The sequence below is a fragment of the Onychomys torridus genome, chromosome 15 (assembly GCF_903995425.1).
Source record: "Onychomys torridus chromosome 15, mOncTor1.1, whole genome shotgun sequence".
NCBI lineage: Eukaryota > Metazoa > Chordata > Mammalia > Rodentia > Cricetidae > Onychomys > Onychomys torridus.
In genome coordinates, this window is record NC_050457.1 from 77,431,403 (window position 1) to 77,458,277 (window position 26,875).

Sequence of the window (26,875 nt, forward strand, 5' to 3'; positions counted from 1 at the left end):
GTAGATCACTGAATCTACTGTAAAAAGAAAAAGGGGAATAAAAATGACAAAAGGTAGACTACTGAATCTATTATGAAAAGATAGAATATAGATATGATAAAATAAAAAGGTCAATTATTGAATCTACATTTAAAAAGGAACTACTTGTTTTAAATAGGATAAGTAATGAAATTTTTGTCTGAGTTTATCAAATGTTACTGGACTAGACATTGTCAAAATATATATAATGGAGTTTTTTGTCTGAATCTGTCAAATATTAATGGACTAGACATTGTGAATGTAATTTTTGACTGTATATATTGTATGTATATACTTATTGGATATTTTTTCTTGTATTAGTTATAAGTTTTTTTTTAATTTTAGACAAAAAAAGGGGAAATGTGGTATTATTGTGTTCCCCAAAATATTGTGCACCCTAATAAACTTATCTGGGGTCAGAGACAGAACAGCTACAATATTAAACATAGAGGACAGGCAGTGGTAGCACATGCCTTTAATCCTAGCATTCCAGAGGCAGAAATCCATCTGTTCAAGGATACAGCCAAGCATGGTGACTCACACCTTTAATCCCAGAAAGCGAGCCTTCAATCCTAGGGAGTGACGGCAGAAAGAGAAAGATATATGAGACGTGAAGACCAGAAACTAGAAGCATTTGGCTGATTAAGCATTCAGGCTTTTGAGCAGCACAGTTCAACTGAGAGCCATCCAGTCTGAGGAAACAGGATTAGCTGAGAAATTGGTAAGGTGAGGAAGCTGTGGCTTGTTCTGTGTCTCTGATCTTCCAGCATTCACCCCAATAACTGACCTCAGGTTTGTTTTTATTAATAAGCCCCTCTAAGATTCATGCTTCTGGCTATCAAGTCCACACCAGCTCTCTCACATTGCTACTCCACACTCAGGAGCCATCCCTGAACTTGAAAGACAATGCCTGTCTAGCAAGGCCAGAGAATGTCTCTAAGAGTCTGCAAAAGAGCTCAAGCTCTTTCCAGTGAGAGGTCCAGGTAGCTGTAAGTTCTCCTCAGTCTACTTTGTTTCCTTGGCAAGATCCTCTGCTGTTCTATAGCTATTTCTTCCAAATTTTCTACTGGAGAGAAGGAAGGAAATTCACAAGCAGGATGCTCAGGCAACTTACAAGACTCCCATCTCCATCATTGAGTTTACATAAGCAGCAAACAACTGCTAGTGGGAGGGGACTCTTTAGTGGAGCCTCCTGCAAGTTGCTCAAGAAACTCCAGTAACAGTTTTCATAAATTGACAGCCATGATGGAATGGGGCTTTTAACAGTGATGCAGCTGTGCAAGTCACCATTCTTCTATAAGTTATCCCCCAAACACTGATTTCCAAAGCTGTATTTGGATGAAATAATTTCTTTGGTCTGTCATCATGCAGTCTGGGGTGAAAAGATGTTTGTTCATATCTCCCAGGAAAGTCACACAATACAGAGAGATGACCATACACACCCCTTGCCCTGAACACATAGGACCAGGAGGAAAGGGCTGCATTGGATGGCTGAGAAAAACTCCACTGACAATGCTTATCACCTCATCCCTGGTCCTGCCCTGCTTTGCAGGATGACATTGCCCTCTGCTGGTCTGAGAGGGAATTGCCAGATTGAGATTGTCAGAAGGTCTCTCCAGAGAGGGGCTGGCTCTTCCTTATTCATGCCTTCCCAACTCCTGTCCTTGGCTCTTCTAAGTACCTACCCTTCAGTACAAACTCACTTCCTAACCTCTCTCTTCTCAGTTGCTAGACCTCATCTTTTTACCTGGACACTTAGCTGCTGGATATCTTTGTAGCAGGAAGATGGTCCTTGACCACTCCAGCTCCAAATCTTAGAGTATGGAATAACCCTCCCTCCCTCTTTTCTGACCTTTGTGCCTTCAGACCCCATTCATTATTTCAGGTTGTGGGAACCTGTCCACAGGGTTAGGATACAGCATAAGGGATGGCTAGAATGGAACATGGAGGGGGCAGTAGCAAGCCAACACAGGGCTGAGGTCACAGCTACACACATTAAAAAATGGTATGTCCTTCTGTGCATTATCTACATTTGCACAGGTTACATATTCCCAATATCTGCACAGGTCTCATCAGTTAACCAACCTATGGTCATTAGGTATCTGCCCATCAGCAGAGGTATTTACTCCGAGTCATTTTCAGGAAATTTTGCCAGGTAGAAGCAATCACCATGAACACTCTGTTGGGCCTATGTTATAGCTTCAGGGTCCTGTCTTGGGTCCTGAGGGCAAGAGGGAGCAGCTCAGGAGTCCCCTACCTCTGCTGGACTCCCAGGGCTGGTTCTGAGATATTAACTTAGAATGGCCACCAGGGTTAGGATGCTTGAATATCAGTGAAGGCATAGGGACAAAGAGGAGCCTGGAAAGGAACTTAACTCAAGGCACCACTATTTATAGACTACCCCGAGAGCTTAAGTTACAGTAAGTATAATGAGATGTGGGCCTGGCTGTAGGGGTCTTGCCCCAGTTCCCTCCCCAGTCCCTCCCCGAGACTTACCAGACTCAATGGAGTAGTAAGAAAAAAGAGGAACCACTAGTGCTTTCTGCACTGGAATCTGCCTGTGCTGGTCATCCCGACATAGCTGGCATTCATCATGCCCTGGCCCTCAACATATACTCACACCTGGCAAAGACCCATACAGACACACAAAAATGAATCTTTTAAAAGATCAGATTCCAAATAATGCATCTTAAAATTAGGCCAAACCTAAAAGCAGGAGGCAGAAATAAACAAAACACTGAGATTTGCACTGATGAAGGAACCAAGAGAACCCTGCACTCTACCTGCTAGTCTGTACTTTTAGATTTTACCCAGTAGTGAACCATGCTGGAGAAGAAAGGCAATTGCAGAAACTGAATGCTCTTCCAGACCTGGGCTAAGCTGTCTTGTTAAGCAGAAAACCACATACAGCAAGGAGGTATCTCATGTGTTCTGATTCTGTTGTCACACTCTTCTTCTGCAGGCTACCGGCTCATCTGTTTCTCAAGCAGTATTTTAGAATCCTTGTATGGTTTTTCATTTTTATTTCTCAATACAGCAAAGTGCATTAGTTTTCAATATTAAAAGAACTCAAAGTACTGTGAAATATTCTCTTACAGGCATGAAACAGTTGGGGCACTCATGAATTCACAGCTGAGATTGCCTGCAGAGGGTCTATATAAGACAGAACCCCTGAACATTCAGTTATAGATGGAAGAGGAGCTTATAAAGAGCCCAGCCTTGCCCAGGAGAACTAATGACAGTCAAAGGCTGCTGAGGAAGAGGAAGGCTTTGTCTTCAGTGGTGTGGACATTGATGAGTTACCAGTTGTTAGCTTTATATCCATGACCATGCAGGTGGCCCTAGGTAAGCTCAGTGGGTCACAAAGTAAAAACAAAACAATCAAACAGACATAAAAGTGGGATGGGTACTTGGTGGGAATAGGTGGACTGTGTGGGTAGAAGGGGGACAAGAAAGGATGAAGGGATGAGAATGACCAAAATGTAATATATAATATCTCTCTATATCTCTTTATCTCTTTATCTCTTTATCTCTATATCTCTATATCTATCTATCTATCTATCTATCTGCCTACCTACCTACCTACCTACCTACCTATGGAACTGTCAATGGATTAAAAAAAAAAAAAAAGAAAAATAGGTAAATTCAAAACATAAACCAACATAAAAATAACTTTAAAATCTAGGAGCTCATGAGATAGCTTAGCAGTTAAAAGCACTTACTACATAGTCAAAAAAATCAGACTCCAGATCCTATCACCCATATAACAAACCAGGTAGTCCATACATACTTTTAAGATTAGCTCTGAAACAATAGAGATAGGAGGATTTCTGGGATTTCTAGTCAACTTGGAACACCAAGCCTCAGGTTTAGGGAAAAAATCCTTCATTAAAGGAATAGGTGGAGACAGAGGAGGAAGATACTTATGTCCCCTTCTGGCCTCCATGTCTATGCAAAGGCACATACACCCACATGTACATCTCTTATAGATATGCATGCAAATAAAGTCTTAAAAAAAATCCTCGGAAGCTGAACACAATGCTATATGCCTTAATCATAGCACTCAGGAGACAGATCTCTGTTAGAGGCTAGCCCGGTCTACATTCTGGGTTCCAGGACAGCCAAACCTACATAGTGAGATCCTGTCTCAAAAAATCAAAACCTGGAAATAAAAGTCTAGGGAAGCCCTGCTTTGGTGTAACCTTGTGAACAGTTTTGAATACATATTCATGAAAGTGATATTTTCTAATGCTGTGTTTTTGTATCAAAACCATGCCATTTTCTTTTGAACTGACAACTTTCTTTTCCAAGAATTTGTGTAGAGTTCTTGTTAACTTTTTTTTTCTTTCCAGTTAGAGGTTAACTTCTAAGGTAAGAGAATGGTTTAGAAGCATTAGTCTTCTGTAAGTCTATGAATGAGAATAGTCAGAACAACAAAGGACAAATTTCTCCCAAAAAGAGGAATACTGGGAAACATGAAACAGAGTAATTAGCTGGAAACCCTGAAAAGCACAGATCAATGGAAAGGATGCATAGAGAGAAGCAGGAAGAGGCCCACTACCTCAGTCATAGCTATCCCAGGGGAAGTGAAGCCAAAGTCCCCATGGCAGCCCCAGGAATCAAAGAGCAAGGCTCTGCTTTCAATGTCTGTATCAGGAGGTAAAGTTGAGTTGATAGGCAGTAGCCATGGCCTGTGGTGTCTCAGAAGTACTGCTCCTAAACCTGACTGGCAGGGTGGGCATGCTCCTGTCAATGACACAATTATACTGTGAGGTCCTTGGTACATACCAGATTTAATGTGTGTGAATACACCAGTCATTATTAGTAACATTTTCACTATTTGAAGCAGATATAATAATAAAAATGAGAGCATTCTGAAAACAAGTTTAATATTTAAAAAATTCTATGACAAAGGCAGGACCCTCTTTAAAAGTGGCTTCATGTACAAAGCATCAATGTCAAACTACTTTTAGCAGAAGATGAAGTAAAACATGATATTTTGTGAGGTACAACACTTACTGACTTATTTTATATTTAGCAACATGAATTTTCACATGAAATATGAATAATATTACTGAAGAAACAAAATACTGAGCAGAAATTTCCATACATTGCCTGCTTCACTTGACCATACGAAGTATGCACTGCTCCAGTGAACATGACATCTGATCATTGTCAAAGAAGTCCTTACCTGCAATCCTCTTCTCAATTTCTGTATCATAGGAACATGGCTTTCTCACCCATTACATAGCATCTTGTGCTAACTGAAGCAGGCTCAGGCCAGAAAGTAACTGTTCCCTTCTAGCTTGAGCAAAGGATCTATCTTTCAATGCTATAATTGTGGACTTACTTAGCATCTCTCTTGTTCTTGTTTCTTGATCTCCCTCTATTTTCAACAAATTTTAATGTCTTGTGTTCTAACAGGCTGGAGTCAGGATGGCAATCAATATTTAGTGGGTCTTTACATAGATCCAAACAGAATTTGAACAGTGAAAAAGATAGGCAGTTTGTCTTTAAATATGCATTGTAAAAATAACACAAACAGTCCTTCTCCTGGCAAAGTTTGCCCACTCATGTCTGGCTTGCAGACCTGCATGGTTTGGTGTAATTCCTGTGAGGTAGGTGGTGCCACCCACTAGTTGTCCATCGAACACCACAAATATGGATGTCTGGGATCAAACATAAGCTGAAAGCTGCTTTTTCTCCTCAAACTGCTTGTCCACTGCCAGAGACAGGGCCTGGAGGAAACCCTCGATGGTGACACTGGGAGCCTGAAAAGATACATGGTCATTAATGAGTGGACCTGGGCCTTAGAAGGGCTACCTGGCAGCTACCATCTATATACATTTGCAGTTAGGAAGAGAGGCTCAGCTCTATGTGGGCTAAACAAGCCCATGACCTCTCAGGCCCACAACAGGGCACCCAGATGTGCTTTGTAAAAGAGGAGGTAACTCGTTGTTTCCTATGGTTAGAAAAGGCTAGCAGAGTAGGCAAGTGAGACCAACAGTCATCCATCTGCTAAAAAAGAAGAGAATCTGTTTGGAACAGAATGTGGGGCCTCAAGGCCTGATATTTTGGAACCTTTCCCAAAGAGTTCACCCAATGTCTAGGAGTTGTGAGGCACAACATTGCTGCTTTATAACCGAGACTCACTATACAGCTCAGCACCAAGCTCTCCCCTCTGTGTCAAGCAGTCATACTCATGGCCCATGGGTGTTTCCTTGGTACTGAAGACCACACCGAGCATAGCAGCTGCCACTGGCCAGGTAGAATGCCAGATAATGGATTTAAGAGAACTGTGTGGCTGATGAGCTTGTGCTGGGGGCCTGGCCCTGGAAAGTAAGGAATGACTCCAGGTCATCATTGTTTGTAAACAGAACCCAGCCTCATGGGGTACAAGTACTGAGGAATATGAAGTGGGCTCTAGACACAAGTTTCCAGTGCACCACAGTACATGTATGCCTGTAAGTATCACACACACACACACACACACACACACACACACACACACACACACACACATATACATACACACTTAGGAGCAGACACCTGGAAGAGCCATTTCTTCTCAAGTACCCACTGTCCATGATGGATAGTGTTGTCAACTTGACAGTCTAAAATCACCCAGGAGACAGGCCTCTGGGCATGTTATTAGAGAATTATCTCGATTATATCAATTGTGGTGAGAAGACCTGCCCACTCTGTTGGCATCCCTCCCTGGCTGGGGTCCTGGACTATATAAATGGAAAAGGGAACTGTGTAGCACCATTTATTCATTATCCACTCTCTGCTTCCTGACGATGGACCAGCAGCCTCAAGCTCTTGCTGCTTTGACTTCACACCATGGTGGTTTGTACTGTGAGCTAGATAAACTTTCTCCCGTAAGTTGCTTTTTAAAGAGTATTTTACCACAACTGAAAAAGAAACTAAGACACTACCCCAGGATCCTGTGAATAGTGTTGGGGAGGGACCTGGATATCCACTACACAGGGCCAAGGGAAGCTTACCTGGATGTAGAGTGCATGAGCCAGGAAAGGGAGTTTCCTCAGGACTCGGCCACTGAGGCCCTCACTCTTCCTGTATAAAAATAATCACATTCATGGGTGTCAACTTCATACACACAAATGTACACAGTTCAGGGATAATTTCCCTCTTCCCAGCTCAAATGCTGCCCAAGGCAACCTAAAAGCACAAGCCTCTGTACAACCCTGGGTACAGCCTTGGCCTCAAAGATTGCTGTCCTCTCTTCTCCCCAACATGATCATCTTTGGTTCCTGCTCCAATTATGACTCTAGGACCAAGTGCCCACATGGGAGCATCAGGTATAGAGTAAGACACTGTGGCACAATGCTGCCAGCAGAATCCCCGACCAGGCCACAGTGTCTTATATTTTTAACAGAAATATCTGAAGTGTACTTCTCCTCATTATTTAAGTCTCCTCTCTAGCAACACTGAATTCTTCATGTTAACCTTTCACTCAAAATCTTCCACATGTGCAGATGTAACAGTCTTTTCTTTTTTGTTTTTTCGAGACAGGGTTTCTCTGTGTAGTTTTGTGTCTTTCATGGAACTCACGTTGGAGACCAGGCTGGCCTTGAACTCACAGAGATCCACCTGCCTCTGCCTCCCAAGTGCTGGGATTAAAGGCGTGCGCCACCACCACTCTGCCTAACAGTCTTATTAAATAAGAAACACAGAACCAAATGCAGAGTTAAAAGTCCAAGAGGTCAGAGCAGTAGGTAAGAGCTGATACTGAAAAACCTTTCTTACCCTTCGCTGCTGCTGTCGTCCTTCCCCTCAGAAAGAGACCTACTTCCTGTGTATCTGTCTTTTTTATTGACTTTCTGTTCTACCTTCTCATTGGTTGTAAACCCAACTACATGACCTCCTTGTCACTGCCTGTCTATACAGACTTCCAGGTCTTCTATGGTTGGTATTGTGATTAAAGGCGTGTGTCTCCATGCTGGCTGTATCCTTGAACACAGAGATCTGCCTGTCATGTGATCGGGATTAAAGGTGGCTTCTGCTATGGCTTGCTATTAGCTCTGACCCCCAGGCAACTTTATTTATTAACATACAATTAAATCACATTTCAGTACAAATAAAATATCACCATACACATGCTTCATGGCTTCTGAATAAAGTCCAAATTGGCAGAAAGTGAGGTTCATAGCATGGTCCCTTTGCCTCTCCAGCACTACCACACTGATCTATAGGGAATACTCCATGAAGATGGCTGCCAACACACTGCCCAGCAGCTTCCTGATGTTCTGCAATTATACATATAGCCTGTCTTTTGAGGCTCTATGTCAGACTCTTACCTGCCCTTCATCCTACCTTAATTACCAAAGTTATTTCCCTTCTCACTTTCTTTTTATGAGTTGCAGGCCTCTGCTGCCCCTGCCAGCTACTCATGCCTACTTTTGCAGTGCCTGATAGCTTACCTCCAGAGCCTTCTCTGGTCTCCAAAGGAAATCACAATACCTAGTTACCTCAGCAAACCATTTTTCTTAGGTAAAAAAATGACATCAGTTTGTACCTTGAAATTTCACTCAAAAGGAGGCTCAATTTTGACACATTATTTTCAATGAAGCCAATCATTTCCAGCTCTCGGAGGGTCAGCAGCTGCTGACGAGGATATATGATCTGGCACTGCAAAGCAAAGGCAGAGTAGTTATGACAGAATCCACAAAAGACAGGTACAGGCACCATGAGCAAAAGGGCCAGTACTTCTAGAGCTATCAGAAAGTTTTATGACTTACATAAGTTCAAAATAATCACCCAGACACAGGCACTAGGGAACGGCTTTCAAGTTTTGTCCCCAACATACACACCTATGTTTCTTCAAACATCAGGATGTAAACAATAAAGCACAGCTCAAAAACCAGCAGCAAACCAGATGCTGAGTTTTTAGCCAAGCTACTTCCTGGCTACATGTCAGAGCTGGGGGGAATGGGTAGGGGGCAGTGATGGGTGGTACTGAACTGCTGCCTTAGTTTCAGAAATATGTGTCAAATCTACAGGAGCAGAACTGGAATGCAGAGCCAGGACCACAGCTGTTTTCAAAAAAACAGTCTTGGTTTGCTCTTCAGTTATGACTAGGAGAATGACAGACAAGGCAGGGATTCCTGACTCTCCCTCAAGGAACTGTACTGAGCTGTCAGAGTGGCACTGACTGCTTCCACAAACCCTTATTCTGTATAATTTGGAGGTTTGTGGGTAAACTAGGAAAGAGGTTTCTGTTCAGTATTCTTACCTCTCTGCACAAGTGATTCTTTCAGGTCCCCAGTGAATTTATACAGGTAGGCACACATCATAAGAACCCAGATTGCAAGCTCCTGACAGAGTGAGACTCAATTACACAGTATTTGCCTTCAGGACCAGCCTAAGTCTCATCACAGTGTCTGAATCTCTTGTTTCCTTGCACGTGTATGTGGCTAGAGGCTGATGTCTTTCTCAATAGGTTCTCACTTGAACCCAGGGCTCACAAATTTGATTAGTTAGCTATCCTGATTGCTCCATAGACCTCGTCTCCATTTCCTGACTCCTGGGATTACAGGTGGGTTTGCCATGTTTATGTGGGTGCTGGGAATCTGAACGCAAAGTCCTTGTGCTTGGGTGGCAAACATTTTATCCAATAAACCATCTCCCGAACTCTATCTTAAGGTTTCACAAAATAACCAAATAAGAAACTGGCCTCAACTCCCCCAAAATCTATACCTCTAAGCTAAACTTCAGAACATTCCAGATTCATAATAGGATGACATTTGTCCTATTATGAGAGCTAAAAGACACATCAAAAGCATCTTTGACCTCAAACATATCCAGCATCCTCACTGGACCTGCCTCACACTAAGCTCTTTGGCAGTAAAGCAGCTCCACAGAGGTCCCCACCCTTCTTCCAGATATTGAAACTAGACAGGATGCCAATGCCAGAACAATGCTGACTTGAGCACCCTTACTGGGCTCCTGGCTGAGCTGGCTCCCTATTCCTGCCCAAAAATGACAATGCCATCCTTGGCGAAGACAGCAAGGCCCACTATTTCATGAAGTGTCAGGCAGTCACTACAGGATGTGAGGACAATTCCACTCTGCTGACGAGGGGCAAAGATTTTACCACAGCAATCACCATAAATCTCTGCCTATTGGCTTGACTGGTTACTGCCCTAGTTCCCTACATTCTACACTCAAAAGTATGTTCTTGCAGTATGAGCTGTCAGATGCAGATCTGAGAACCCCAACTTTCAGTCAGTCATAGTTCTGTGAACTATGACCTTCAGTTAGTATAATCCATGAACTATAACCTTCAATCAGATGATACTCTGAAAACTTTGGCCTTCAGTCAGCATAACCTGTGAAGTAAGACTTCCATTGTCCTTTATATAGGCTAAGACTGGCCACTTTTATAGTCCATGGTAGGCTCAGAATCAGGATGTACCTAATAGTCTGCCTACAACCCTTTCACTAACCTTCTATACACCAGTACCTTAAATACTGAAGTGTTAATCATACTATATCAAAAGAACAGAAATATTAAGAGTATGATATAATGACATACATATATAAAAGTGCTATACAAAAAAAGGCATCATTTTATAGGCTAATTCAAAATTTGGATTTTTTTGTTTGTTTTTTTACTGTTACAGGAAATAAAGATAAAAAATACTGAGTAAGCAGGCAAAATTTAGATGCAATACAACTATAATTTTCAATGTAAGATAAGATGCCTATGATAAAATGCCTTATTGGAACTAGTGTACATTAAGTTATGCTAATTAACTACCAACATGTACAAATCTAGTGACGGTCATGAGTGAAAATAACAAAGGTACCTTCATCAGTTCTTCTAAACAAGAGAGGTAGATTCTGAAGATGGCTGCTGTAGAGGGAGGCCCAATGTATTGTTTGATGTCAGCTCTGTCCACAAAAGCCACATCAATCTTCTCAGTGATGTTGGATGTGGTCAGAATCACCACATTGGAATGCCTGTTGTAGTGAACAGGCAAGAATTAGGCACAATGTGCTTGCTTTAAAAGCCCAATTCTGTTCCACCCCATTTGACAGGTGCATGGGTAGGAGGAACAGTAGGTCTGTGAGTGGAAGAGCCTATCCAGTTTTATTTTGGTGGCTGTGCTTCATGTCAGAGTAGCCCTCCAACACAGCTTTCATGTTCTGTGAGCCCTGATCTCTAGTCCAACAGATACTCCCAAGGCATTTGCTTCTAGAAAGCTGTGGTATACTCTACTGACTTATCTCACCTGTTCAGCTCTGGGCAGATCTCACTTTGTGCAACATCTCTGACTAGCCACTAAAGGGAACCTGAGGCATTGGAGACCATCAGCCTTGAGCATAATGATGGCAAAAGGGACATCATGGGAGGTGTCCTTCTGACCCCACATCACCTCTAACTAATGGGAAGGAAATCAACATAAGGGGGTACTCCAGGAAGGCAGGCGAGGAAGACCATAAGCATTATAAGGGATCCTAAGCAGGCAAGTGTGAAGCCTAAGAGGGGACCTTGGAAAGGATAGTGGAGAGTCTGTCAGTATGACAGAGATCCTGGGTAGTGAGGTAAAGAACTAACCAGTTTAACACAGGACCTGGGTAGAAATGGTTTGAGACTTAGTATTTATCTAGAGAGTCTATCTGGTCTGCGATGAGAGCTTGGCACAAAGAACTGGGAGTGATACTGGAAGAGAGGGTGGTGAGGGAGGGTTTCAGACAGGCCATAGAAGGAACCTTCCTTGGAGACTGTAGGGAGACACTGGCAGCAGAAGCCAAGGTGAGGGAAATGGCTATAAAGTCATCAAGCTGCCTGAGAACAAGATCTAAGCTATCTGATCATCATGCTTCTCTATCACTACTTGTGTGCACTCTCACTGTTTATCCCAGTGTTACCTTTTGATTTGATCAATTTGAGTCAAGACAGCATTGACTACACGGATAGCATCTGATGGCTCTGCACCTGCCCTGCAAGCATTTCGAGCAGCTGTGAGACTCTCCACCTGCGGGGACAGCGGTCAACAGGTCAAAATGAGGAGTATGTGGCACTTCACAGGCAGCTATGGACTGTGTCAACTGATTGAATAGAAAGATCGAATGCATCTATGTGTGCTACCTGCTCCCAGCTCAATGCATGGGCCACCAGGAAAAGATCCACAGGAAAGAGCTTGCAACACAGCTGACAAAGTGAGAGGAATCAGGCCCTAGTAGCAAGAGGCAATTCAGGCAAAGACTAGCTACCTGTGAGTGCCTACCTCATCAATCAGCACAAACACCAGCGCTTCCTTATCATCAATCAAGTCCTGAATCTTCTGGAACATCCTAGTTACCAACTTGCCACTCTGAAACAAAGCATTCTTATTAGTGGTGCCAATTTGTAGTCAACTGTTACAGGAGCACAAGGCACCACCACTGTAATGGCCCCTCAGAAAACTCACAGCACCAGAAAAGATCTAGAGATGGCTTCAGTGATCAGCACAAATGTACTGCTTTCTAGTAAATGGAGACCTGAGACTGTATCTGTTATTGTTCAGGGTAGCATAGTGTAGTGACCCTACTAATGATCACCTGTGTGAACTTACTCCCCTGGGAACAAGACAAACCACTGATGGCACACAGAAACGGATGAGGGAAGATTACAGGCACACTGTTCCCAGTTACCTACATCACCTACCACAAGAGCATTCTGAAATGGGATGCCTTGCTTTCCAGGGTTAGGAGCACCCACAACTAGGGTACCCCCTCAGTTCAGATCCAGAGTGCATGAGCCTAAAGGCTGCTTGGCAAAAGGCACAGTCTAAGTGAGACCACAGATTTGGGTATTTGTTGGATGCCCTGTGGGTGTCCTGCCTTACCCAATCAGAGGTCTGGGAAATGACCTTGGAGGGTTTTTTCCAATTTAGACTGCCTCCAAGTCCTCTAGCTCTGGAGTCCGTCTCTGATCAAAGTCAGGTACTTGGTTGACTTTCTCATTTCACCTACTTCTTTCCAGAAGCTTCTGTGTTTGGAATGCTTGGTGAAGACAGAAGACATTGTTTTCCAACTATGGCTGACAATATCAATAATTAAAACATTTAATACTTACTTCTGAAAACCACTTAGAAAATAGGCTGTGGCTGTTTATTTCAATCAATTGGCCATACCGGTATCTGGTCAGAAAAGGTAAGGAAACTACAATTAATACACTGCCTTTGACACAACATTCCTTTATTGCCCACATTCTGAAAGTAAACTCCTACTCTTAAGATATGCAACTCCATATAATTAATAATTGTAGAAAACCTAATAGGATGCAATTATCAAGTCCAGCTGACAGTAAACAAGTTTTCTCATATCCTCATTTGAATCAAATAGTAAAAACTCTCATTTTAATCTGCTTACAACTTTTATTTCCAAAACAGCACATAAAACAAAATAGAAGCATCAAGAAGTTTTGGCAGAATCTACACATTTTTTTTTCCACAAACCCCAAAGTGTGACAATTCCTTTTCCCACAGACTCCAGCCCTGAAGTGCTCAAAAGGCCAAAACACACTAATGCTGCTGACCAGAGAATGTCTGAAATGGCACAACCCCCCACTCAGAAATTGTATACACTCAGCCTAAGCAAGGGGAGAGGAGGAGGCTCCTTACACTAACACACAGACTCTGTCTCTCCTTTTGAAATAGGGTCTATATAACTCTAACACCCTAGAACTCTCTATGAAGACTAGGCTTCCCAGAACTCTTTATAGCTCACCCACGTCCCAGGTCCACAGAAGAATTTCTTGCTTTTAAAAAGTACCACTAGTATTCTATTTTAAAACCATAGCACTAATTACTTTTACTTCTTACAAAGTGTAGAGAAGGGTGTTAAAGATAACATGACAAAGTAAAGAGACCCGGGTTACTATTAAATAACATTAATTATAAAGCACTGTATTTAACAGAATGAGGACTAATAAATAATTGCAAACATGTATATGTGTATACATTTCTAACTCACAAGATAAACACAAATTCCCACATTTTTCTAAGTGAAAGTTAGATTTCCCTTAAGAACATTTTGCTTCTCTAGTGTTCTAGAAACTTTGCCTTTAGAGGCCTTTAAAGAAAAGATGCAATTAAATATATCAGAATAGGGCCAAGTTGCTAGACATAACTGGTCAAAATAAAGTAGTCTCATATATCAGTGAATCTCATAGGAATCCCAATTCATATTGGAGTAGCAGAAGTCAAACTTTCCCTGTTTAGGCAATGACAAATTAAGACAAGATTTAAAAAGTGACGACAGGCAAAGGTGACTCCCAAGGGAAAAGCTCTAACAGCTAGGCTAATCTGTCCATCCAGGCTTTTTCCAACTATAACCCAAGGAAACCTACGCATCATGGAGCTGAGGAAATCAAGGCTGGTGGTTGAGAAGAGGTTCTGAGGCTGCAGGGCAGAGTTCCACAGGGGAAGGGAAAATGAAGAAATACATTCTTGAAACCAGCGTGGGACCCTGTGTCTGATGAATAACAAAGCATGTGAGCAGGGTGAGTCCATGAGGTTTGAGGGTCCTTAAAGCTCATACAGGCTAGAAGAAGCCAAGCTCCTATGGCCCAGGTAGAGAAAGTACTGTCTTAACCTTCCAGGAACTCCTAGGCAGAGACCCTAGGCCGAGCACCCTAGGCCGAGCACAAGAGAACACACAAGGACAAAGACAAGACTAAATAAACCCAAACCCTTTCCCCAGAATGCTGAAAACAAACTGAGAAAGATACACTATGTTACAAGTAGTTGATAAGGCTACCGGAACCAAGCCAGCAGATTTAAAAGGAATATGTAAAAACCTAGATATTTTAACCACAGTGTTTAGTATTTATGCAAAAACCCACTTACATTCTGAATTAGTTGCCCCCACCCCATCACTGTGACCCAATACTTGACAAGAAACAAGTTGAGGGAGGGCACTACTTTTGCTCACAGTTCAGAGGAATTCAGTCCATCAGTAAGGTATGGTAAAGAAGGCATGATACAGAGTCGCTTGGCCCACAGCATCAACTAGGAGCAGAGGAAGCAGAATGCTACCAGTCAGCTGGTTTTCTCTTTCCCCCCTTTCATTCAGATTAGGACACTAGCTCTTAGGATGGTGTCACCCACATTTAGGGTAGGCTTTCCTTTCTTTGTTAAACTTCTCTGGAAACTCCCTCAAAGATAGAATGACAATTATGTCCTCTAGATGACTCCAAATCCATTCAGATAAGACAATGAAGACTAAACACACATGCTAGGAAGAAGAGACGTATGGCCCATAACTACATGAAAAGTCAGTCAACAGAGATAACAATGCAATTGATAGGCGAGATCATCAAAAAAGCCATACTGGTTCAGGACTTTAACAAAAATGAAGGAAAGAAGAGAAAAAGGAATCTTCACAGAAAGAAAATAAACTATAAGAAAGAAAAGAACTACTGATTGGGAGTAAAAGCAGTTTAGACACTACAAAAAAAAAATCCATGGGCTTAAGGGTGTAGTAACAGAAATTGTTTAAAATTAAGTGCAGATATTTTTTAAGATGAAAAAGGGGAGCTGAAGAGATGTCTCAGAAGTTAAGAGTACTGGCTGTTCTTCCAAAGACCTGGGTCTGGTTCCCAGTACCAACATGGCTTCTCATAACCATTGAAACTCCAGTTCCTCGGGATCTGATGCCCTCTTTTGGCCTCTCTGGGAACCAGGCACACTTGTGCTACACTGACATGCATGCAGGCAAAATACCCATACACACAATAAAATAAAATATTTTTCTTTAAATAAAAAGTTGAGATAAAAGGGCAAAGTACATGGGTAGTCTGTGTAACAAAACCTAGGAGTCTAACATGCTGAAGAACAGATTCCTAAGTAATGAGTAATCACCCCACAGTCTTCAAATGTGGGAAGAACCAAGATGCCAAACAGACACAATTCAAGGAAGAACAAGTAAGTTCACAGGGACATCAAAGTTCTTTTCCTAGTAAATGATAAAAGCAAATGAACAGAAAATCTGCTCAGTGTCTAGACCTGCCATCCACGAGCCTTTCTTTAAGTCCACATGCACTAGGACAGTGCCAGGCTGCCACCATTAGCCTCAGGGTATTTTATTAGACTGAATCTACCCTTCTGCATAGAGGAGTGAATTGCCCTACACCCAGGAGAGGAACCCATGAATAACTGAAAATAAAAGTTTCAAATATTACAAATCCTGTGCTTGTTGCTCTCCTCTCTGCTGTCACCAAAGTTACCTGCTTGACAGTCTGATGGTCAGTTTCTGTGCTAAAGCCTTACAAAGCGATGTTTTTCCAGTTCCTGGAGGACCTGCAATAATAGCCAAGAAAATATATTCAAGCCAGTGCTGTAGTATTACTTTTAAACATAGTTAAGCACTATTGCTGTTATTAATACAAGTATTAATTGTTAAGCTTAAAAGTGCTAGGATCTCACTATATAGCCCTGATTGGACATCAGTAGTATAGACTCTCCTATTTCTGGTCTCCTAATTGACACACTGCTTTCTGGCTCCTAATTTCTCTAAGCATACTGAATATATACCATTTCTGGTCTACATCTTAGTGACACAAACTCTTGTCTCCACACTTCCTCACTGCACTTTTCAAAGACCAAATAAATGGAGAAAGAAGAAGAGTACCATCTCAGGACCATTACTGCTGTGGCATCTTCCACTGTTGATAACCCAAAGGGGGCCTGCATCCCGCATTAGATCAGAAGAGCAATACCAGTTTAGATCTAGGATGTCACTTACATCCATTTGTTAAAGGTCTGGTCCTCAGTGGTGTTATGGGTGACTACAGAAAAGTAAGGTTTTAGGTCATTGGGAGTATGCATCTGAAGGGGACTGAGGGGCTTTGGTCTCTTCCTCTTTTTCATTCTTGGCTATGATCTGACTGCTCTCCCATGTGCTCCTCCCATAATATGATTCACCACAGGACCAAAACAGCAAAATCAATTAATCATGGAGTGAACTTCTAAAACTATGAACCAAAATATATTTTTTCTCCTTATTTGAGACAAGGTCTCACTTTGTAGCCCTGCTTCTTCTGCTTCCTCGGGATTGAGATTAAAGGCCTATTCTACCATATCCAGCTTTTTTTTAAAAAAAGATTTATTTATATTTTATGTGTAGAGTGTTTTGTTTTTACCTACATGTAAGTGTACCATGTGCATGCAGTGCCCTCAGAAGTCAGAAGAGGGTATCTGATCCCCAGGAACTAGAGTTACAGATGGTTATGTGCTAAGGGATGATCTTTCTGTATGCTGCGAATATGTGTTGCTATGATTGGTTAATAAAAAAGCTGCTCTGGTCTATGGTGAGTCAGGTTATAGCCAGGTGGGAAATACAAGAGAGACAGGAAGAAGAAAGGCAGAGGTGGAGGAGATGACAGCCTACTGCCCAAGGAACAACATGCCAGCTGACTGGTAATGCCACAGCCATGTGGCAAAACATAGATTAACAGAAATGGGTTAATTTAAGATAATAGAGCTAGCTAGCAAGAAATGAAGGCCATTGGCCATACAGTTTGTAATTAATATAAGCCTCTGAGTGATTATTTTATAAACGGTTGTGGGACAGCAGGGTTGGGTGGGACCAGAGAAACTTCCAGCTACAGTTTGGAATTACCATGTGTGTGCTGGGACATGAATCCTAGTCCTCTGCAAGAGCAACAAGTTCTCTTAACTACTGAGCCATCTCTCTAGCCCCTTAAATGACACTTTTAAAAAGATCTTGGGCAATCTCACAATTATAATTGGCATAAACAGGTTAATTATCCTAAGCTTCTCCTTTGCTATAATGTGGGTACTGTCTTGATTTTGTTCCACCTCTATGCAGGAAAGAGGATGGAATGGGGGTGGGGTACAAATCAACACTATTTCCTTCTAAAAAGGACTTGACAGAATTTCTTCTTAAAACATGGCTTCCGTAGTTCACACTCACGAAGTGAAGCAGGGATTATTACACAGAAAAGAAGGGAGACTTGTTCTGTCCTAAGCAATTATATTCAGCTGGGAAAAATAGCCAATCATTTTATATAAAAAAGGTTAGAAGGAAGCAAATAATTTGCCTTCAAGAGAAAGTCAACTAACAAGTTTGCCAGACTTTAGTGAATCGAATCAGTGCCATAGATATGTAATTTCCAAGAACAATTCTGACTCTTTCAGAAAATAAAGAGCTACAACATTGTAGAAGACCAGATATAAATTACATGTCAACTCCAGGCCATTCATTCTGTCACATGAAAACCCGCCCACCTCACCGTGCAGCAGCACCACCCGGTTCCAGGTGATCAGGTTGCTGTCCACATTCTTGTCTGAGAACAGTAAGGTGGTCATCACATAATCAAGGAGCTAACATGGAAAAGCAGAAAGGCAGTAAAGCACCTGTAAGATAAAGGTTCCCAAAAGCATGCTTCAAAGGCCTGCTTCTGAACACAAAAGGGGCAAGGCCATCATGGCCACCCCTGAAAGGACTGTCACCTCAGGACACTCAGAGACCATCTCCCATCAGTAGCTGTCATTCTAGAAGGCATCTTTAAAAGGTAGGAATGTAAAATACTAGTTGGTACCATTCTAAGAAGAGAAACAAAGGAATTACTTTTACTTAGAATGACATCATCCAATAAGATGCCCAAGGTACTTATCAGATAGAAAACTCCCTCTTTGAAAACACCACAGCAAGTAATGGGGTATGCATACACACATCTGTCAGAAGCCCAAGGAAGTGCTTTCACCAAGTGACAGTTTTCTAGTTTGTCCCCAAAAGGGCTCAGAGGGAGACTGCAACTCAAAATAAATTCTCATCCTCTTCTAGTCTCTGACCATTTCCTAAAGGATCAGTTCTATGCTAAGGAACCTCTGACGGATTGGCATTCAGGATGTGGACCACAGGTAGACAGGATTTCCAAAAGCCCACCTGAATCAAGGGACGTGGACACTGAAGAGTGAGGCAGTAAGTACATTCTGAGAAAAAGAACAGCAACTTACATGTGATTTGACCTCCACGTCATACACAAGGCTGTCCCACAGCCCATGGAATTCAGCTGTCAGAGAGAATAAGACAAAAACCCAGTTTTAGGAAGACTTTGAGCCCAGTGTTTCCCATGCTTCCAAATGCAGAGCAAGACTGATACAGCAAGTGCACAGTTTTTTTCAAAGTTCAACTTTTCTTAAAATTACAGATCCAATATAAATGTCAGTCATATAATTTTGATAGGTAAGTGAAGTAAAAGCTTTATTCTTACCAAGCTCAAGCCTGTAATCCCAATGACTTGAGAGACTGAGGGAGGAGGATCACATATGTGTTCAAGGACAGCCTGAGTAACTTAGTGAACTCATATCTCAAACAAACAAAAAAAGTACAAAGAGGACCTGGCATGGAGCTCAGAGGTAGGCTGCTCATTGAATATGTGAGGCCTTGAATTCAATCCCCAAAATAAGAGAGAAAATGAATTACTCTTCATATTTTGGGGACTAATGCTTTTATAAATGAATTCTCCTCATCCCTACTGGCTAACTTTCATAGTGCTAGAAGGTTCTATGCATGCTACTTGCAAAAGAAAAGTTATCAATAGTCTTACACAGCTATGAACCCTGGAAGCTACAATAATGAATGGTCTGACAAGATATGCTCATTGGTACATTAGTAGACTAAATGTTATGGGAGTAATCAACCATTTTCTGATTGGATTTAAAGCTCACACCACAAGAGAGTACTCAACCCTGGTATCATTAGCTGGACCAAAACTCCATGGCTACCTAGGCTGTAGGCCCTAGGGGAGAATCTAGTACTATTTGTTCAACAGACATAGTAATAAACTGCCCCTATTTCCCCACCCAGTTCTTCTCTTTTACACCCAAAGATCAGTGCATCTTTCAACCCCCATCAGAGAAGCCTCTTTTTGTAATAGACATAATCTCCATACAGAGGCAGACAACAGGTGAAGGTGAAGAAGAAGAGACTGTGGGAGTTCTTAGCTCTAAATGGGATATCTATATCACACATCTCACTCTCAGGCTTAGGAGTCATCAAAGAAGTGGATTTTTTTTCTTTTTTTTATTTTCGAGACAGGGTTTCTCTGTAGCTTTGGTGCCTGTCCTGGAACTCGCTCTGTAGACCAGGCTGGCCTGGAACTCACAGAGATCTACCCGGCTCTGCCTCCCGAGTGCTGGGATTAAAGGTGTGTGCCACCACAGCCCAGCAGAAGTGGAAAAAAATTTTAAGAACTAGAATTAGTGGATGTCACAGCATAACAGTATTTGTTGGACACGGCTCATGAGATTCCACCCCTATCTCAGAAACTACTGGCAATTGATGGCTGCTAGGGGAAGGAGAGTCAATTTTCTTCGGGTTGTAGGCCCTTCCATGCTCCAGCACATGTTTTATACCCATGTACATACAGGCAGCACAAAGTGGATTCAGTGGGTTAAAGATAAAAAAAGCACATGATAATGGGAGACAAAAATGGGGTGAGGATGGGGAGGAAACAGAGAGAAGGGAATGGGAGTTGACTTGATCAAAATATGAAATATCCAAGCACTAAAAATATTTTTCAGAAAAAATTTTTTATTGTTTCATTATTTTCAATTTTGCATTTCTGTTATATCCTTTTGCTTTCTCTGGGTTTATTTACTTATTTTTTCTCATCAGTTTCTTCTTTCTAGAGAAAAAAGCCGAGGCCATTGGCCTAAGTCATTTCTTATTTCAAATGCAAGCCTATAAATTTACTTTTTGGGTTAATATATTTCCATAAATATTGGTATACTGTATTCTTGTTTCCATTGAGTGTTGCAATTTATATTTCCTCTTAGACTTGCCTTTCAAGCTATTTAAAGTGTGTTTTAGACAAAAACACAAATGAGCTCCCCCTACATGGCAGAAACATAAAACTTTGGTGACTGAATTAATCCCTGGACACCATTTGTTGGAACCTAGTAGCAAAGTCCTCAGAGAAGTATTTATTGGCTTCGGAGGTCAGGACCGACCAGCAGGGAGACCAGTTGGGCAGGGATAAGGAATGCAAGTGACATCCTTAGTAGACACAATCTCTGAGGAGTCTGTCTAAAGGAACAACAGTCTCAGCCCAGAAATGTGTTCCTTCCTTTGCAATCACCTCCAATCAAATCTGTAGTATTCCCTAAAGGCCCACATGCTAAAGGCTTGATCATCAACATGATGCTACTGGGAGATAGTGGAGCTTTAAAAGACAGGGCCCAGAGGTAGGTCTAAAACCATGTCCTTGAAGGGGATAGTGGGACACATCCACACATCTTACTCACGTTCCTGCATCTGGCCATAAAGAGAATACGATTCCTCTGCTGCCCTCCACTCCTTAATACGGTGCTTTGCCTTGCAAAAGGCATAAAGCAATGGAGCCACTCCTTTGTGAACTGAAACTATGAGCCCAAACAAATGCTTCTTACACTAATCGTCTCAAACATTTATTACAGTGATGGAGAGCTAACACAGTGATACCTTTTCAAGCACTTCATAAAAGATAAAGCATCCTAAAATCTTATAAAACCAAAGAACCAAATCTTCTAAGAAAGAAGTGGCATTAGGTGACCCAGGTATGACTTAAGCTGCTGACTCAGGCCTTCCTTGGCTGCCTCCCTCCACCACTACCCAACCGTCAGGACTCTACCTGCAGGCAGAACCCAGTGACTTGCTGCAATTATATTTTCTGTTTCTTCATCCAAATTTTCACTGGTGGGGCCATCTTCATTCAATTGGAAGATGTGAAGTTCGATGGTGCATGCACTCAAATCAATGGGCTGTGGATGAGGTAAAAAGTAAACACATCTACGTAACTCAGAACACCTCCTTCTTTCCTACAATTGTTTGTGTATGCTAAAATAAAGACCAAGGCATACTGCTGTTAAAAACCAGTTCTCAGATTAGATGAAGTCTAGCATTTCATTTCTGACCTAGGATTGGCTCTTAAGGTGTTTATTTATTTTTCCCCTCTGAGCTCTTGACCACCCCACCATCCCCAAAAAACATGGTTTCACTATGTAGGGCTATCTGCTTGCAAGCTCTTATACAGTTCAGGCTGGTCTCAATGGAACAGAGATGGAACTACTGCCTCACAAGCACTAGGATTAAAGAGGTATTGCTCCACCATTCCTAGCAAACCTAAGTTTAAGTGATTATTTTTTAAATATTGAAAAGTAATGTGTGAGGAAAATGCCAACATTTATATAAATCTATAACCAAACTCAGAGATAGTACAATTACTCACACAGACCTGAGCAGAAATGGCTTTCCATACAGTGTCCTTTCTATTTCTTTTTCCAGTAGGTTATCTTTATGTTTGTCCTTCATTTAGAATAGTTAAATATCTTGTTTCCTCTCAAAATCAGAGTAGGATTCTGAGTTTCAAAATTAGAAATAAAGTACCACCTTACATGACCTCATGCCAAAACACAGGATACACACGAAGTGACTGATGACTTTAGCCCTAACCAAGGGCATGTTATCAAGTATGTCCACTGAGAAATTAATGATATCTTCCTTTTTCTAATTTACCAGTTAGTTGTTACCTAGTTTGAAGAGAGATACTAAAGAAAGTCCAAAGTAGAGGAACTGGGTAGGTAGGAGGGACTAAATGTTACCTCTTGAAGGGAAGCCACAAATATTTCATGTGTAAGTATCCTACAAAAATATCTGTTATCTTTCCCTCATTTGCTTATTTATCATTTACTTGTATCACTAGGGGCTTTATATTATTTTGGGTTATGATTCAAAACTACATTATTCACTGCTACTGTCACTGTTCTAGATTTCAATACTGGAGAAAATTCAGATTCGCCCTTGTCTTCATGTGACACATTCTCATCCTGTTGCTTAAATTTGAACACTTTGTTCTGTCACTACAAGACAATTCAGTCTAATTCTGTAATTTGCCTGCCTGACTCTAGATTTAACTATGTAACCAAGAAACCTAAGTATCTATTACTGGATAATATCCAGGACATATCAGTGGGAAGCTGAGCCTCCACTCTCTCCTTCTATCAACAAGACAGTCATTATGAGAAGGACTCGGCAGGTCCATGGAGACCTGAACTTCCACCTCATCAAACAGTATCAAAGGATCTGGAATGGCCTATCTTTCTTTCCATCTATTGAAAGTGGCCCAATGGGGGCTTAATCTTACACCTCATTTAGAAGTAAAGAGGCTATGCCAATCTGTGCCCCTTTTGTGAGATAAAGACCATTGAGCTAGGGTGAAAGAGATCTGCATTTTTACCTTAGATCTTAAAATTACAGTGTGAGTCAGTATCTTACTTTATCATGCCATACCAATAAGCAGGAAAATAGTATGAATTAGAAAAGTCAACCAACAATTGAACAAACATGCATACTGAGGTGAATGGTATGTTGTCTGAAAAGTTAATGGCTACTACAGTCTTATAAGATGGTCTATCTGCTGTTATATATTCCTTAAATTCCTAGAGCTACTTAGTAATTCATTAGACTGGCAATTTTTAATTTAAATGATCATGCTGTGTTTTCCTTCTGAGTGGGTTCTAAGTTTTATAGACATGACAATAATTGTGTTTTGGGTCTACTCTGAGACCTTTATAATGAACCAGATTATGGTCAATGACTCCTCTGAAACTGAGGAAAAGATAAGACTAGAAGAATCTCTAAGCTTTGGGCAGGTGTTTGACAAAGAGAATATTCTAGAATATTTGGTTTCCATTAAAGTACTGAAGTGGCAATTAAGAGAACTTAGTCATGACAGAACTACATAAAGAGAGAATGTGGTCTGTGAAATATTCTAATGCAACATAATTACTAGTAGCTCCTTTAATTGATGTCAAAAGATCCAGTTAAGCATCTGAGATATTTTAAGTAATTTTATTGGATAGGCTTTTCTTGACCACGACTCAGCTCCCAGACTAAGTGCTTGGTAAAAGTGCTGCTGTGACTGGTAGACTGCAGGGGTCTGGAAACCACACACAGTTATCTGACTAGACCTTTATCTACTTATTATAGCCTGGAGACATTTTTTAAAAAAGGGATTATTTTATTTTTTACATGTATGAGTGTTTTACCAACGCGTGTGTGTGTGCCTGAAGTTAGAAGAGGGTATCAAGTCCCCTAGAACTGGAGCTATGGATGGTTGTGAGTCACCATATAGGTGTTGGGAACTGAACCTGTGATCTCTGCAACAGCAACAGGTGGTCTTAACTCCTGAGCCATCTCTCCAGCCACAGTGTGGAGACATTTTAGATTAGTAAGTAGAAATCTGATTCTTCTTTTTAATGGCAATATCATGTTTACTGTATATGTATCAAACTTGTTTCATTAATTTGATCAATAGACAAACTATCTCAGAGTGCTGGCTAGCAACAATATATGTATGGAAGTGCCTCATTATCAGGTAAGAGAAATTTCTATAGGTGACTCTGTAGTCAGGTTGCTGGAACTTTTCAGAGTACCCTAAAATCAAACTGTGCTAATTTGCCTTCCACAGAGGCACTGAAGAGTCCCATCCCAACAGTTCCTAAGCCCTAGCCAAATCAAGAATGACACCAGATTTTAGTATTGATAAAAGTGGACAATATCCAAACATTAGTCATAGCAAATGAATGAAGTCTAATCATGTAGCCATGACTGGCCTTGAATTCAGAGATTTTCCTGACTTTGCCTCCTGAGTGCTGAGATTAAAGGCATGTACCATCAAACATGGCAGCAACAAAATTTTAAGCCTAGGGCTCACTTTTCAAAATCAATTTCCTATTTTATTTCTATTTACATATTTATTTTCTTTCTACAATACTAAAGACTAAACTCAGGACCTTGTGCAAACTAGGCAAGAAATTTACCACTGGCTACATCCCAGCCCTCAAAATCAGTTCTTTATAAGGCAAGAGCATATAATGCGTACTGAAGCTTCTTCCTTAGGGATACATTCCCAGATGTTTTTATACAGGTGATAGACTGTCCTAGCGTACCAAAACTGTCAACACAAAGCTCCCAATTTCCCATAAGTGAGATCAGAAGATAGCGGTAAGTCAATCTATATATGAGATGGGGAGCTTTCACAAAGCAGGCCATCTCATTTCTGTAACTTCTACACAACCTACTCTAGGGAGTCCTAACACACTCCCGAGCACACCATGACACCTGTTCACGGGCAGAGGGGGATTCAGGTATTCAGGTACAGTCCAACATTCTAAAGCTCTGTTCTCCAACTCCCAGATTGCCATTCTGTCTATTCCCAGCTCTGTCCAGAACATCTGGACACATGGTATCCTTATTCTAGCACCTAGCTCCAGGATACATAGCTAAGGATTATCTAGTCACCAAAACCAACAGATAGGTAAAGAGCCTGTTATCAATGTCAGTATTAGTTATTTGTGACAATCACCTCATACTCCCTAAGGGCTCAGTGACCAGCACTGTGAGCTAGGAATTTACCTGAGGGTCTTTGGCCTTTAATTCTGTGTCAACAATAGAAACAGATTGAACATTTCTGGTCAGAAAAGGCTCATCAAACTCAGTCCACGTGTAATCTCCAAATACAATATTATGCCTGTTGAGCAGTTTGTGAACACTCAGCTTTATGTCTTCTTTTTTTGCAGTACTAGAAAAATAAATAAAACATACATAAAATATCTTAGTTAAAAAAACAACAAAACAAAACACTAAAGTATAGCCAGGTGTGGTGGGGCATGCTTGAAATCCCAGCATGGAGAACTTGTTTAAAAAAAAAAAAAATAGCCGAACACACATACAAAACCTTCAGACCACACACACACACACACACACACACACACACACACACACACACAAAGACATTAATCAAGATCAGGCTTGACAGTGGTGAACAATCAACTGTAGGTATAGAGACCTGGGCCTGCAGTCACACCACCGGCCACCCTTAGCTCCTCATTAGAATAAGGAGGTGGCACTAGTTCTTGACAAGCTACTATGAAGATCAATCAAAATTCAGTGTTTGGGACAAACCTGAAACATAATGAATATTCCATCCACATTGGCAGCCACTGTTAAGGAAGGGCTGGAAGTGCAGAGCTACGGGTTCTAACACAGAGTATGGACATCTTTGTAACGGGAAATCTACCACCAGATACAGGCTTAGTAAACGAAAGACTTATTCACATCCTTGCTCTACTGACACTCCACTTTCTTGCACCCCTGACTGGAGATCACCACTGTCCCTCAGCAGGGGCAGTCCTACTACAAAGGAGCTCATCATCTCTGTTAGACTCTGCACCACAGGCCTGTCAGTTGAGAGCTGTGAGGTCCTATTACCAGATCATGTGGGATATGCGGTGCTGTAAGGGGTGAATCTCAGAGTAGTGCGTGGTGGAGTCTTTGCAGGGCAAAGTGGGGTCACGCAATTCGGGTCAACTGCGGTGCGTGTGTGTGGGGGAGTGGTGTCACACTGCGTGGGTTCAGGTCAGGCTGCCCCTGCTCTGTGAAGTGGGGCCGTGCTGAGGACGCGAGACGCTGTGGGACGGGATCCGGAGAGGTGGGGTAAGGCAGTGCGGTGCGGAGGCCCGCGTGGCGGGGCTCGGCAGAGCTCACCTGCTACTGCGCTGCAGCACCTCCACGTGGACGGCGGGCGACTCCACAACGCAGGGAAGCGCTTGCTTCAGGTCGCCCACCGCCTCGTCCATAGCGTGGACGCGGGGAGCCGAGGGAAGGAGACCGGAGTGAGCCCGCGGTCGGCGCCCCACGCCCCGTGGAACAGGCTCCTCAGCGGCAGGAGGGCACGCCTTGGCTGAGCCCGGGTCTGACCCACTTCCGTCGCCCGTGCCGCGTCGCGCCGCGCCGCGCTTCGAATCTGCCGCGCACTGAGCACCGCCCCCTGACC

The 26,875-nt window shown here is 42.0% G+C and overlaps 1 protein-coding gene across 1 annotated transcript; it reads right to left on the reverse strand.

The window, feature by feature from the left end:
• Positions 1-4,898: 4,898 nt before the first annotated feature.
• Positions 4,899-26,874, reverse strand: Trip13 (thyroid hormone receptor interactor 13). The gene is made up of 13 exons (XM_036206784.1): positions 26,587-26,874; positions 25,456-25,621; positions 21,671-21,800; positions 19,014-19,069; positions 18,287-18,377; positions 16,259-16,331; positions 13,106-13,169; positions 12,276-12,362; positions 11,917-12,023; positions 10,851-11,004; positions 8,558-8,670; positions 7,026-7,095; positions 4,899-5,789 (listed from the first exon to the last, which is right to left on the reverse strand). Exons 1-13 carry the CDS (start codon positions 26,676-26,678, stop codon positions 5,694-5,696), a joined length of 1,299 nt encoding a protein of 432 aa, XP_036062677.1. The 5' UTR covers positions 26,679-26,874; the 3' UTR covers positions 4,899-5,693.
• Position 26,875: the final 1 nt, after the last annotated feature.